The sequence below is a fragment of the Danio aesculapii genome, chromosome 23 (genome assembly GCF_903798145.1).
Source record: "Danio aesculapii chromosome 23, fDanAes4.1, whole genome shotgun sequence".
NCBI lineage: Eukaryota > Metazoa > Chordata > Actinopteri > Cypriniformes > Danionidae > Danio > Danio aesculapii.
Genome location: NC_079457.1, coordinates 20,616,554 through 20,632,437, shown reverse-complemented (window position 1 = coordinate 20,632,437; position 15,884 = coordinate 20,616,554). Strand labels below are relative to the sequence as shown.

General features: G+C 33.6%; 2 protein-coding genes across 3 annotated transcripts in view; one reads left to right on the top strand and one right to left on the bottom strand.

Annotated features, from left to right (window-relative positions):
* Window positions 1-461: 461 nt before the first annotated feature.
* Window positions 462-6,560, bottom strand: dnajc22 (DnaJ (Hsp40) homolog, subfamily C, member 22). Of its 2 annotated transcripts, none has more exons than XM_056449423.1 (4): window positions 6,379-6,560; window positions 4,657-5,220; window positions 1,138-1,430; window positions 462-1,018 (listed from the first exon to the last, which is right to left on the bottom strand). In XM_056449423.1, the coding sequence occupies exons 2-4, from the start codon at window positions 5,192-5,194 to the stop codon at window positions 836-838; spliced, it is 1,014 nt and encodes a 337-aa protein (XP_056305398.1). In that variant the 5' UTR covers window positions 5,195-5,220; window positions 6,379-6,560; the 3' UTR covers window positions 462-835. The 2 variants fall into 2 exon arrangements, with proteins under 2 accessions (XP_056305398.1, XP_056305397.1); XM_056449422.1 differs by having other exon boundaries at window positions 6,390-6,560.
* A 1,048-nt stretch (window positions 6,561-7,608) lies between these two features.
* lmbr1l (limb development membrane protein 1-like) overlaps window positions 7,609-15,884 on the top strand; it is a 28,623-nt gene continuing 20,347 nt past the window's right edge. The window contains exon 1 of the mRNA XM_056449035.1: window positions 7,609-7,936. Coding sequence (XP_056305010.1) covers window positions 7,874-7,936 — 63 coding nt within the window. The 5' untranslated portion in view covers window positions 7,609-7,873. The remainder of the gene's footprint in view (window positions 7,937-15,884) is intronic.

Below are 15,884 nucleotides of genomic sequence, written 5' to 3'. Positions count from 1 at the left end.
GTATTACTATTATTTATTTTATTTGTATTTTTTGTAGAAAATAAAGTTGCGTTTTAAGGCTGTCCTATAGTAACATGCACATACTACTATGTTAATGCATTTATAAACTTCATTTTATACATTTTATGGGGAAATTATAATAATAATAGTGATTTAAAATAATTAGTTATTAATTATAGTATTTTAAAATGTTTTTAAAATAATAAATACACATTTATTTATTTATTTATTTATTTATTTATTTATTTATTTATTTATTTATTTATTTGTTTATTCTGGGCAGAAAAACACATTTGGCCGACTCCCTGCAGTAGCATTACTGAGTGTCTAGGGTCCGCCAATTCCCTGTGGAAAACCCCTGTTGAAACAATGCTATCAATACGAAATGCTACCACAAGATGGCAGATAATTCTTATTTATCCACCTCGGGAGAATTTCTCTGAACAGAAAAAGAAAAACTCTTTTGTTTAGAAACATTCACGTTTATTGCACCCCATTGACTTTGTGCTAAAATCCTTGTGTTCTTTCTGTATGTGAAGAGCTTAAAGGGATAGTTCACCCAAAACTGAAAAACCTGATAGCCTTTCTTTTGTTGAACACTAAAGAAGATATTTTGAAAAGCTGGAAACCTGTAACCGTTGACTTCCATAGTATTTTTTTTCCTTTTGTACGATGGAAGTCAGTGGTTACAGGATTTCACCTTTCTTTAAAATATCTTGAGAATAAAGAAACTCATAAAGGTTTGGAAACACTTGAGGTTGAGTAAATAGTGAGTTAATTTTAATTTTTAGGTGAACTATCCCTTTAAAGTGTATGTGACCGGTCCCTCAGAAGTTCATTTTCTCCGTTTTGTCTTATGTCTATCCAGAAGTATCTCATAAGCCTCCTGGATCTGAATAAACATCCGTTGAGCCTCTTCTTGCCTTTTGGGGTTGTGATCTGGATGCCACACTTTAGCCAGTTCCCTGTAGCTGCGAGTGATCTCCTCCAGAGAAGCCTCTTCTGGTAATGCTAGTATCTGATTTTAAGAAAATATTATAAAGATTTAACAATTATCTACCATCTCATTTTATATAAAATCATTGAAAAGTGCCCCATATCCTACTGACCAATTAAAGCTAGGCCTACTGAACTCACCTTCAGCGCCTCCATTTCTTTTCTACTAAACTCATTAAGAATTATTTCAAGCATCTTCCTCCAGCTTTCCTCATAGAAACCTCCTCCTGTCAGGACACATAGCAGACGATATGGCAACAGGAGAAAATACTCCAGGACCCCTTTGAGCCATGGAAAGAACCAGAAGAAATCAAGCAGGGCCGCTATGCAGTCCGATATGTAGTACAGTGTAGCAGTGGTGTTGTGGAAAACACAGTATCCCAGCGGGGCAGAGAAAGCCAGCACTCCTAAACTTAGACGATACAGACGAGGCCCTTGGGAAGATTCACACCAAGCAGGTTAATTAGACACAACTGATGTAACACAAAAGTCTTTGGACTGAAAATGTATAGGTAACACTTTTACAACAAGGTTTCATTTGTTAACATTATTTACATTTGCTAGGATTACTTAACAATGAACCATACTTCCACAGCATTAATTGATTTTAAATCTACTTTTACTTATACATCTTTCAAATATCCATGAAATTAAATTGTACAAATATTTTATTATTATTTTATGCAGTATTTATTATATATTTTTTTCAAATTCATTTGCCTTCATATTCTTTAATCAAATAAAGCTCCCTGCTTCTTGTAATGCCTTATGCACTGCAAAAATCCAACAGTCAACTTAACAACTTAACAACAATCAAATTAAATGAGTCTAGTTAACTCAAAATTGACTAAAAGTTAATTCTACTCATTTAAAAAGAGTTTTGAACTCAGTGTTGAAGGTAATGAGTTAATTAAATACCTAATTACTTCAACTTAAATGGAGTAAGTTCACAGTACTTGTATAGATTAGTTTTTTTTAACTCCAATGGTTTGTTGCCATCGGTTTCCTCAAATGGTTTGAGTTACCCTTATTGGGTTTTACAATATAGAAATCTGATTCATGGAAACATATGCAAATTACACGTGACACACAAGTTCATGTTTGGATTTTACATATGTCATATGTTCAACATATATTTTGAAATATTGCAAAAATGGCCACTTATATACAGTTCATTGGTCCAATCAATTCCTAATGAACAAATTCAAGTTCTGCACCTTTTTCTTCACTTGGTTATACATCGCAATAGAAAGGAAAAGATGAAAACAACTTCCAATTTATGCTGATATTTATGCTGAATTTCATTGGCACAGTATGACATTTTCTCCCCGGGAGGACGCATATTTACAATTACAAAAACATAGGTGTAGTGTGATTATGGCGTGACTGAGTGTGGAATCATGGAAGTCATCATCTTCATTACAGATGGTAACTCCTGCGGAAATCATGTTCATGGATGAGCTAACTTATTCAATACTTATTATCATGGTTGTATGAAGTAGAGTAAGGCTGAAAGCTGTATACAGTAGAAGCTAAATGAGACCCGTTGACGCACAGCAAGCAGAGGAATTTTATTATGCCACAGTTGACCACTTCCAGTTTTTCTGGTTGTGATCACGTGGTGACAAAGCAGTACTGTTTTATCAAACTGAATAGATTTTAATGTTCTATTATAATGCTGCTCTGTGCGGTCAAATGAAACGCATTAAAACATATTAAAGTGTCTTTGGTGTATTTCTGTTTTGTGTACCACACTGGCACATGAAGCAGAAGTGTAGTTCTTTATTATAAATTTTTTTACATAGACTGGGCAGTTAAATTATTGCTTTTGCAGTATTAATGTTGATAAGAATACAGTTGAAGTTATACTTGTGTGAAAAAGTAGTGTAATGACGTATAAATGATAATTCACTCATCTTGAATTTGTCGGGGTGGTTCATTGCGCTGTGGCGGCCCCAGATTATTTTAAGTTTTTCAGACTTCAAAGACTTTAAAATATATTTTCTCTGAACGCATCCCATGATATTTATTTATTTATTTATTTATTTATTTATTTATTTATTTATTTATTTATTTATTTATTTATTTATTTATTTATTTACATGAAGTTCCCTACCCCTTGTAATGCCTTTTAAAAATCTGATTTATGGAAATATATGCAAATTACATATGTTGTATACAAGTTCATATTTGAATTTTATACATATGTCATATATGCAACCTATATTTCAAAATATTGCAAAAATGGCTAATTTAGCCATTATATATATATATATATATATATATATATATATATATATATATATATATATATATATATATATATATATATATATATATATATATATATATATATATATATATATATATATATATATATATATATATATATATATTAGTGACTCATTGCAAACAAGAACAATACAGTGGTCCAATCAATTCCTAATGAACAAATTCAAGTTTTGCACATTTTTCTTTACTTGGTTGTACATCACAATAGGAGGGAAAAGATGAACACAACTTCTATTTTATGCTGAATTTCAAAGGCACAGTGTGTAATTTTCTCCCCGAGAGGACGCATATTTACAATTACAACAAACATAGGTGTAGTCTGATGACAGCGTGAGTGCGGAATTATAGGAGTCAAATTATTCTAAATTATTTATTTAGAACCACTCTGAAAATAAAGGGTTTGTGATTTTATCAGCATGAAGACACAGGACATGGCGTTACTAGTTTAAAATGCTTATTTCTTTGGATTTTAATATTCTTTAAAACATTTTGTATAATAGAAGGTAAAATATATAACACTGCTCTAGTGGTTTTGGGTTACTTTACTTTAGAAATCTTACATCTTGAGCCTTTTAGTTTTTTCAGTTTTTAACTTTTGACAACAACATTTTGTGGCCTCGGAACATTTGGAAATGGGTTTCATAGTGTACATTTTAAAAAGGTTATTTTAAAATGTTTCTGTGTAAATAAATACATGCCGATCTGGTAAATCATGACGTTGTGCACATGTGTACTATATCTTTAATCTGTGCAAAAGTACTTGAAAAACTTATAGTTTTTTTTTATAAGCCAACTACTGTCCTGGCATGCAGTGTTTTGAAAAAAAAAAAGTTCAACGATCAGTTGAATAGGAAATGTTTTAACATGAAATGTTACAAAAAAAGCAATAGGTACATCTTTAATGTCTGAACAATATTGCAGTTTTAAGCACATTTTGTTTAGAAAGCATCACTATGAAGTAACATTGTTGTGAAAATTATATAACCAAAAATAACAAATGTTGATAAATGCTTTATTTGCTAAATGTAAAGTTCAGAAAGTTTCTGTGCCGTCTGAAATGTTCCACTAAAGTGAATATTTTTCTCAGAGTCCTATGTTTCTCTTGAGTTATTTCACTTTAAAGGCAATGCAATGAACCTATTCATCACCATAAAAGGGAAATTACTAAACATACAGACGAAGGCCTGAGAAGAAAATGCTCCTTTTATAAGAATAGTTCAGATTTCTCTTAGAGGCTTTTGCATCTAAACTCTTCAAATGTTTTATTTACTCAGTGTTTGCTCACGTAATGCATTGACTAATATCAACAAATAAGCCCTTATTATAAAGTGTTACCAAAGTGTGCACATTAATAGTGCATATTCTCACCCAGTGGCTCTGGTCTCAGAGGTTTCAATGTGTTGTGCTGTGCAGAGGTGACACTGCCAGCTATGCTGATGGGCAGAGGAGAGAGACTGCTGCCGTAGAAGATGGATGATGTGATGACGCATGTAATGAGAGTCTTGTGAAGGTTCGAGGTCTGCTGGCCCACAGAGGACACCAGATGCACACCAGCAGCAACACTCAGAGGCAACACTAGGAAGTAGAAGAAGCTGAGAGAACTGAGGCTTATTAAAGCCACTGAACCAAAGTAAATACCCACACAAATCTGACCGACAAATCTAATCAGGCCTACTGGTGGTGGTGGAGAGGCACCTGGATGTCGAACAGGGCCTTTCTCGTCATGGTTGGCTTCACTCACGTAGGATGGGATACGGAAGAATTCTCTTGCCCAGCCAATGCCAAAACCACCAAAGGTCAGTATCCAAAGAAGAGCATGGCTGTCTCTGCCCAGGTAAATGTGATGCAGGCCGAGTGGGCCGCCCATTGCCCACAAGGCATACGTGATCATAAGCTTCTTAGCCATGAGGTCATTCTAGCTGCACGCAGAAACTGAAAAAAAAGTCCTAATGAGGGAAAGTTTTTAAAACAAGATGTCTGCTACACTAAAAAAAATATTCAAAGATGATTCCTTGGATTTACTATTTTTTTTTTGAAAGTTAAGTGGTGGTAAACAATTTATTTGGCCTGAATTTAAACAAACATTTTAAGTTAAATTAAGTTAAACATTATTAATTTAATTTGTTTATTTAATTCAATACATATAAATAGTTTGCAACAATTTTGCAGACATCATTTTTGTCAGTGTACTTGTTCCATTTGGAAAATTCTAATTTAATTAATTTATTTATGTTGGGAGTATACAAACAATTTTTTTTTGCATTAACTGAAACATGTGCATTGTTAGTTCCCAGCGTGCTTTACAAATGACATGAATGTTGAAATTGTAATTGTATGTGTTTTTGAGTTAGAGTTAAAGACTTATTAATGTTTAATATTCAGTTAAAATTGATGACATATATACCTGAAATGTCATCCATTTGTCTTGGGAACACATGATTATTTATTTATGCATATATTTTTTGACTTTTAATTTGTTTTTCTGTTGACGTGATATTTATGCTGAAGTTTTTGTGAATACCTGTGCACTGAAAACATCATCTTTTGGTTAAATTGTAGTATTATGTGTATTTATTATATTATTTATTGTAGTATTATGTGTTGTGTTATTCAAAGAGCAATATCTGTGGAATTTAGAAAAACTGAACTGAAACACACTGACAAATTTTAAGAAAGCATGTATATGTAAAAGGATGATTGTTTTCAGTGTACAACTGATTAGCCAACAACATATTTTTGAAAATTGCTTCATGATAAATTAAGGACAAGCATGCAGTTTTTAAAAGGAATTTAGGGGTGACCAAAAATGCAAAATCTGTCTGTAAAGCTGCTATATCTTGGATTGTGTCAAATAGTTGAACTTTTATGTTTTTTATCTTTTGGGTTTTAACATCTCTCGGTCTGCATTTATGTCTGATAAGAGCAAAAAGAGTGCCTTTTAGTAAGTACAGTATGACTCCACATATAAAGTTAAATAACATGAAGCTGCGTAAATGATCACAGAAATAGTATTTCAGTCAATTATGCTTTTGGTAATCTAATCTCACTCACTCATATCACAGACATCGATGGATTTCAAGCTCAACTCACAATTCACTTACCTGCAGGACGGACTGAAGCTTCATTCACACCCAAAATTGTTTTTGAACACTCCTTAGCATTGAAAATTTAAGAATGCATAAAACAAATTTGTTTTGAAGTTTCGAAGTAAACTTTAACTTTAAATCATTTACTTTCTGAAAATAATGTAACCTATGGACTTCCGTGTTTGCTTCAATATGGACTTTGGTTTGATGATGATGACTACCTGGGTCATAAAGAGTAAACTTTGATTTACCATCTTTGGAAACATTTGAGAAACAGAGCATTAGGATAAATAAAAAAAAATGTGTATCAGTAATTTAACTGTTTTCCCAAGAATTATCATTACAGGGAAGACATAAAAATGCTTTAGTTTTCCATAGATCTTATAACTTTAAGCATATTTCTGATACACTACTTGAGGGTCAGTAAACATTCCTTCAAAGCTAAAGACTAATATGTAAAGTCTTGCTGAGACTGAAGGAACGTGGAAAAGAAAAACACTGGCTAATGGTTTACAACTTTTCAACAGAGAAAAAGAGACTATAGAAAGAGTAGAGGGTAAGTAAATGATGACACAATTTTGCTCCTGAGGGTGAACTGTTACTGTTCCTTTAAAAAAATAGAAAACATTTGAACAATGGTGATACATTTGGATATTGTAATGTAATTTCATTTGGTCATTTTTGAATGTCAGCGGAAATGTAAATGGAGAAATGATCATGTTGCTACATTCCTGATAAAATTGCAGTAGTTTAGTTACCTATTGGACTTTTTTGCATAGATTGGGCAGTTATATTATTGTTTTTGCTGTATTAATGTTGATAATAATACAGTTGCAATTATGATTGTGTGGAAAGGTAGTGCAATGAAGTATAAATAATAATTCACTCATCTTAAATTTTGTTGGAGTTTGTTGGGCTTCTAGACCTTAGAATATATTTTGTCTGAATGCATCCCATGAATCATATTAATTAATTAATTTATTTATTTATTTATTGAATTGTTTGTTTATTTATGTACTTATTAATTTAGATATTTTTTTCTAAGAGTCATTATATATTTGATATACAATTTTTCATCACACCATCATCAAACATAAAACTATTCCAATTTCTATAACGGTGTATTCTATCCAGTATATGCGCACTTCTGATCGAGTTTCATTAGTCATGGATCCGCCTCTTCCTCCGCCCACAGTCCAGCCCCTCCAGTAGATGGAGTTTGAGTTTGAGAGCGAGTGCGTGATTCATTTGAGCATCTGTGAACACGCTGGCTCGTTACACGACGCTTATAATTTGCTTGTTAGCATGTAATCGTTCGAGATTAAGCATTTATTCAACTCAATGTAGAAAAAAAACACGACTTGCTCGCTGACTTTAGTTGGAGCTCCCGCAATGAGGTGAAACGCTTTGGTTCGCAAGGCAACTTTCCACGTAGGCTAGATTGTCTTTTCGGAGATTCAAATGTTTTACAACTTATAACCGAGACATGGTTTCAAAGCATGGAAACAGAAGACGTGACGGTTAGAGAGCAAATATTCCACGACCGAGTCCGAGAAACCATTGTAAGTTTTTTCTCTCTCTCCCTTTGCTGCATTTGTTTACATAGTATCACGAAGTAGCGTTTGCAGTGTAACAATTTAACTGTGCCCTTGTGTTTGTCCTAATGGAATTCAATAGCAATTGATTGGTTATGTGGCTGTGGGAGGTATCACTGGAAGTGTAAATGTGTGCACGAGGACTTAATGTTCTTTCATAAATTCGTGATTTCACTGACAATTTAAGTCTTTAAAGAAGATGTCTTGTAAAGTATTGTGTACCCATAGGCCTCCATTTATTTTACTCAGAACTAATGGATAGTAATGCAGAGCTGCTCAGTGTGAAATCTAACAACAATCACCACATTGACGGTGACCAGTGTAAAAGTATCTTTGAAATGGAAAAAGAGATGAGACTTCTCAGCTTTGTGTTATTCTGAGTTCATTTTGGAAATATATGCTTTTGGCATTAAATGTTTTTTTAACACATAATGAAGTATTGTAACTGAACTTCAGACCTGAGGAACCTTAGAAAGACACTTGGAGTTAACCTTTACTCCTTCACAATGATGTGTCCCACTCAGCATTTTACTGCAACATATTTGGTTCACATTTTAAAACCCACTAATCTGTTAGATTATGTAATTCAATAGCAAAAAAAAAGTACTTTCTAAAAAATACATGTTAAATCAAGCATTTATATCTAAATGTAAAGCATGAGTTTATAATTATAGTCTTGCTAGTTTTGATGGAGGATTTACTAACGCCTTTGTTTTTCTTTGCCAACAAATGATGATCATTCACGTCTGTTTTCAGATTAAAATGTTGCACTCTTGTTTTTGTCTGTGATGCACAGCTTTGGCTAATCCTCCTAGAACATGTGAAATGCCTCCCTTAGTGAAATGCACAGATGGGTCACACTAGATAATGTAAATCAGACTTATTGTCCCCCTTCAGGCTATGGGCACCTCCGAGCTCATGCTGACATGCTTATTGATCTCTGTGGCTGATTCTTATCTGGGATTTAATGTTTAAATCAGTGGTTTTCAACTGGTGGCTCGTGACCTAAAAATGTGTTGGTGGTAGTGCGTTCAGATATAGGATTACAGGAAAAAATTGTGTTGAATGCAAATTTGCGAAAGAAAAATTAAAACTAAGCATATACTGTATATTTGTAGTCATGGTAGCAAAATATCATATTTGAAAAGGGTGGAGAAAATGCTTCACATAGCTTTTATTCTTGCCTTTGAATACTGCGTAAAAGCAGATTGGCTTCTATGTCACTCTGTAGTATGACTAATACCAACCGAATATTTGGCTCAGTGATTCTTTACTGTGATATGCTGATAATTACTTCTGCTTTTGTTTATGCATTTAGATTTCAATTTCAGCGCGTGTGGTTTCATTAATCTTCTGTTTTATTCAGTTCTGCGTAGTGCCAATAAAGTACATTTTTACAAATGTGTTTTAATTGTAGGTAATGTTAAATCTATATCCTAAAACATATTCTTGATGAATTGTTGATTTCATCGAATCTGTCTATCAGTCTATTGTTTGTTCTTTCTATAGTTCATTTATCAGCTCTTTATGGTGTGATTTGTTCATTGGCTTGTTCTTTTATCTATTTTTTAAACTATTGTTGTATCAATCATGTGTTGTAACTGTGGAAGATGAGTTTACACCATTGCAGTCAAATGAAATGTCTTCAGGCCTTCAAATGACAGGTTGCTATCAAATATTACCTCAAAATTCTTGACTGGAGACCAGAGTTGGGTGTAACGCATTCCACAAAAATGCATTGCTGTATTCTAATTACACTTTTGAGGAAATCAGTAATTGAACAAATTACATTTAAAATTTTTGTAATTTGATTACAGTTTTGGGCAACGCGGTGGCACAGTGTTTAGCACTGTCACCTCACAGCAAGAAGGTTGCTGGTTCAAGCCTCAGCTGGGTCAGTTGACATTTCTGTGTGGAGTTTGCATGTTCTCCCCGTGTTCGCGTGGGTTTCCTCTGGGTGCTCCAGTTTCCCCCACAAGTCCAAAGACGTGGTATAGGTGGATTGAGTAAGCTAAATTGTCCATCGCGTATGTGTTTGAATGGGTATGTATGGGTGTTTCCCAGTTATGGGTTGCAGCTGGAAGGGCATCCGCTGTGTCAAACATATGCTGGATAAGTTAGTGGTTCATTCCACTGTGGAGCCCCCGGATTAATAAAGGGACTTAGCTGAAAATAAAATGAATGAATGAATGATTACAGCTACTATAGTCAATGTAATTGCGTTACTTAAGTTACAAAATGGTTTTTAGAAGAAAAAATGCTTCTTTTAAATCTCGTTTTCTGCTGCAACGTCAGTTGATAAGCATGTGCTTTTAAATTGCTGGAGAACTTGAGCTGAAATGATTGCTGAGGAGAGTGGCTGCTGCTTCAAGTGGAAATACAGACATTACTTTGATTTCGTTGAGCGTAAAAACAAAAATATTGGTGTGAAATGCAGTCTGTGTTCGGTCTCTAAAGAACGACTGCTTTTAACTCGACCAGCAACTTGTTCAAGCACTTGTACAGAAAGGATTCTACGACAATACTTGTCACCAAGGAGGACATAGGCGCCCAAAAACACGGCAGCCCAACTCAGCCTAAACAGGCTAAATTAGATTTTTGTGCAGGATAGGGAGTGAAGGTATCTTCTGAATGTGAAGAGAAGCGTAGCTGCTTAAAGGGCTGTTCACATATCGTCTCTTTTGCATGAGCTCATATTGGGAGCGTATATTGCATGTACTCTGATTTTCCAGGTGCACCCTGTTGAAAATCATGAGTCACGTGACAAGAACTGACTGATCAGTTTCGCACTTTGGAATATACACATTTCGGTAGACTAATTACCTCAGACAAACATAGAACATTCAAACACATCTGTGCGTTTTCATACAATGGATGTCAATGGTTACAGATATCCAGTATTATTCTGAATGTCTTTTGTATTAAAAAAAATACAAACAGATTTGGAAAAAGTGAATGATGAGAGAATTTTAACTCCTTAAGTCTTTTGAGTATGTCAAGCTGCTGTAATCAACCCATTATAATGTTTTTCAGTGAATATTAAATCTTCAAAGGAAACTAATTAGTAATCTGATTACTTTTTACATGAAGTAATAATGTAATCAGATTACAATTTCCAGTAGTAAATTTGTAGTCTATTACTTCTTAAAAGTAACTTACCCAACACTATGCGACATTTACTAAGCTGAAAATCCATTTTAGGCTTTTGTGCAACAGGTTTTTTGATCCAGTAATTAAGACCTCAGTTTTTTCTGAATTTGCTGATAAATTAATTTAATAATCCAAAGAGCAATGAACCAAGAACTATTTTTGTTTGTTCTCTTGTTTATTTCAGTTATTTTTGTCATTTGTCATTCAATTGTTTTATCTGTTGATTCTGATTGGTCAGTCACAGGATTCCAAGGTATGTTATTCCCAGACTACAAATATGGAAATTTATAAAACAGGGTCACCTAGGTACTTCCAATTATCTTGGCCATCCATGGATTAACATGCATATTTATATGCTTGTCTTTCACATTGCTGTTTTTGACACCATCTTGTGAATTATCAGAATAGCATAGCATATCAGCTGTTTTCGTTTCTGTCAACTTTGCATTTTATTAAAGAATTAATTTTGACTCACAGCAATGTTTTGTCTAATTTGGGTATTTTGTCGCAAGAAGGCATGAAATAAGCAGGATAAAGTACATCCAGGCGGTTGTTATTGCTGAATAAAGCCTGACAAGCTTATCAACAGTCCGACAAAATAATGTCTTGATTATAATGCCTTAAATCTATTTTGATAGATTTATCTATTTTCATATTATTTTTTGCTCCATTGCATCTGTCATTTTATCGTTCTTTTCCTCTATATACTGTATTGTAGTAGAATACATTTTTTCTCTCTTTCAACGTATCATTCTTTCTGTCTGCTGTTCATTTGTTCATTTTTTTTTTTAAACGTTTCCCACATTTCCACTTCTCAACTAACTCAAAATTTATGACAGTGTCACAGCTTCGTACTTGGATGCTCTTAGACAACCTGTTAGAGGGAGTAGCTGATTTGGCACGATTCCCACTCTGTAGTTGAGCAAGGAATGTTTGTGTATTAAGTTTCATATCTGAACATGTTGCTTGGTCTTCAACAATACAGGGCTTTGTACCCACATCTACAGGTGTTTAATAGTGTAAACTAAAAAGGGTCCAGTTTGAGTTTTCCATTTGATACTTCGTTTTAATCCTCACTAATAGATTGTTTTGTACGTCTGAAGAAACTGACCTGTAGTACATCATCTTTAAATAAAGGGCCTCATTACATGATTTTGTAATATGAGTTTGTAATTAATTTGAAGTACATTAGTAAAAATGTTTGGCTTGTTTGATTTGCTTATTAATACATTTATAACATTTGTATTTTATGTATCATAATGCAATTAAAAACATAGACAAAACAATTTAAGCGTTTACAATCAATAAAATAAAATAAAAAGGAAATCTAACTGGTCCAATTTGTTCTTAGCAGCTCTGATCAAATTAAGTTATTAGTATTTTTGTCTTGCATCTGGCCTTCTACTAATCTATTCTAGCACACCACAAGTTTTGCTTTCTCATTGTGCCAATTCACGGTTACTCTAAAGCTGACTGTTTTGCTAAATAGACTGTTTCACTTGACTTGGGTATCGCTCCAGCCAGGTCTTATTTTGCAGTGAGTATTAGCCAGAGCAGATGAATGAGCCTTAAGATTCAGAGGGCTTGAGCACATGCAGGGTTTAACCAGCCAGATTGGTCAGCAAATACTGGTCAGCTATGGGATGATCTGGTTTCTGATTGAAATTATGATATAGCTTGAATTAAATGGCAGTCATATTGACCCATATCCATTGAGAAATTTGACTACATGGCCACCGTTATTAAAGTAAATTTATTTCTTATTTTGAGTTTAATTGCCTTCACCAGACTTGTCTGGGACTGGTTAATGTTGTCTGTCCATTTGCTTGTTTGACAGGATTTAAAGGGATTGAACACCAACAATAACGTTTCTGTGGTCATGCTGCTCCACGCCTGTGTGACGTTTTTTTTTTTTTTTTGATGTTTGAAACACAAAAGAAGATGGTTTTACGTCAGTGCAGGCCAGTGTTGTTTTAGAATTGACAAAAAACCCTGAGGTTATTTTTCAAGCTTTCTTTGGCTGGTATTACAATGAGGCCGGACGTGTATTTTCATGTTGTATTTCAACTGTACTCTGTTAAGCAAACTTTAGTTTCTACTTGATTATAATGCATTTGAACTCTTTGGTTCAGTGTAGGGCTGCACGATATTGGAAAAATCTGACATTGCGTTTATTTTATTTTTCTGCGATTTAAATATTAAGATATGGGATATTGTCATAAGATAACTTGAATAGCACAATTTGATTGAACAATCTCAGTGCAAAAAAGCTTTTCTTGTCTCGATTCTAGCCCAAATATCTAAAAATGCTTGGCTCAAGTAAAAATATTGTTTTGTTTTCAACTTTTCCTTTTCAAGTTTTTACTTAAAACAAACAAAACTATCTGTCAGTGAGGCAAGTAAAATAATCATGTTTTTGCTTAGAAATTTGTAAATATCAACATTTCAAAGTAAGAAAAACCTTTTTTGCATAAATCAGATAAATTCTGTATGAATACAGTAATTTAAATACAAATCTGTAGCTCCTGGTCAACCATAATTCAGACTAAATATTGCATATCTTGCATTGTGACTATTGCAGATGCATACATTGCAGTATCGATGCTGAAACAATAAATTGTGCAGCTCTAGTTTAGCGCATGCTGTTTTAGCCAAAAGAAAACAGACTATTCAAATGCTTAGCAAACAGATGAGTGTGAACACATTTCAAAGGTCCAGAGACATGGATCCCTCACACAAATCTATTCTTTTTACTGTTGCTTGCACTTTGAAGACAATCCCAGCTTCCTTTCCCCTCCCTCATCCGTCTTCCTCTGGGTGTCATTCTTCCTCTTTATTTTTATGGCACATATGGTTACTTTTCCGCCATCAGTTCAGTCAATATCAGTAAAAAAACAGATAATGATTATATATATTATTAATTGTTGTGTAGTATGTGGATTTAATAATATTTGAAATTAGATTAAAGGTTAATTAGATATACCGCCATGCAGACAAATCTCAGTGTAGCTGTCTTTCACACTGTAGGACACTATAGGAACGGTCCTTTCTGTAAAAAAATAGTGTATAAATATGTGCATTTAGACTTGGATGACCATCAAGAAGGTGAAAAATAAGTGAGACACTAACTAGAGGTTAATTGTGACAGACTTATCTAAAATCATCCAAATTACTTGACACACCTTTTTCTCTTTGGCTAAACTGCATGCTTTATTAATGAATCAAAAATATGCCATTCTTATTTTTACTGTGGTGTCTGTATTATTTCTATTCTGGTCACATGTTCTTTAACAGCACTATTATTCTTGTTGGCTCTTCATGATTATGAATTATTACTGTTATTGTTATTATTATCTATCATTTATTAAAAATAATATCTACAATAAAATAAATAGTAATTTTAAAAATTTTAATAGTAATTGCTGTTAGGGCTGTGCGTTTTTGGGGAAAATATCTAATCGCAATTTATTTATTTATTTTTAAAACAGATATTGTGATTTTGATTTGCGAAATTGCGATTTTTAAATTTTGTAGTCAATCTTCAGCTCAATATTCTGTGTCGTAGCTTCTTACTGCTAAAATGCAGTGAGTGTTAGTTTAAAAAAGAACTGAAAAGAGATTAACTTACTCCAACTTTTGTTCAAATTTGTTTTTAAATATTTAGAAATTAAACACTCATTTTTCTCTAGAGTGAGTTATAGCGTTAGTGATTTGGTGTCTTTGTGCTGTTTTTTTCATATGGTGAAACAGCCCCAAACAATTCTGAAATTGAACTTTGCTGTTGCTAGCTACTATATTAAGTGTCACTGGCAATACTTTCAGTTGACATTTACCAAGACACTCCTCATGTAGCCGCCTGTAGTGCTTTTTTAGGTGCTGGTTGTTGTATTTCCTCGTGTTGTGGCAAAAATCCTGTGACAGCTCTTACAAATTACTTGTTTTTGTTTAGTGTCTGACTTTGAAACAAAAATACTCCAATATTATCGACATGCAGTTTTTCTTTTTTTTTTAATAATAATTTTTTCAGGGTTTTTCACCTTTATTCGATAGGACAGTAGAGAGTATTGACAGAAAAGCATGGGGAGCAGAGAGAGGGGAAGGATCGGCATAGGTCCGCGAGGCGGAATCGAACTCTGGTCGCCGTGAGCACCGCATTGCATGTGTCGACACACTAACCACTACACCACTGGCGCAGACATGCTGCTTTTCTTTGAAATGAATTTGTCTATTAACGCTTCTGAAGCAGCAGATGCCATCATCCCACTTGTCCGCGTTTTCCTGTTTGTTTTATCGTGGGCTTTCCACATAGTTAGGTTACGCACGAAAGTGTGCTCGCTGTCACACAGTGATGGCAGTCACGCATTTGCTCTGGGTGTGAAATATTATACAATACATACATATATATATATATTTCATATTGCAGCCTCTTGCGATTTAGCTAATCGCAACATTTCAAATCACGATTGCAATTCGATTTCTATTAATCGCCAGCCCTAATTGGTGTTGTCATGCATAAATCCTGCTACTTTGTTGTAGATGTTATTGGCATGTCTATGATTATTAATATTATTTTAATATAGTTCATAATTATATTGTTGTGTTGCTATTAATTAAAGTCAAGAATATTAATTACATCAATATAAATATGACCACCCAAGTACTGTAAATCTTTCAATATATATTTTATTGTATATCTTTACTATAATCACTTGCCTAATCTCAGTTGTAACTGGTTTAAATCTTCATTTGTGTTTGAGCTGTAATC

Excerpts from the sequence above, each read along its gene's own strand:
- dnajc22 (XM_056449423.1), bottom strand. The coding sequence starts at position 5,194 with ATGGCTAAGAAGCTTATGATCACGTATGCCTTGTGGGCAATGGGCGGC. Across the intron at positions 1,431-4,656 it reads TCTGAGACCAGAGCCACTGG|GGCCTCGTCTGTATCGTCTA; the intron begins GTGAGAATATGC and ends AATCTTCCCAAG. Across the intron at positions 1,019-1,137 it reads AAGAAATGGAGGCGCTGAAG|ATACTAGCATTACCAGAAGA; the intron begins GTGAGTTCAGTA and ends TCTTAAAATCAG.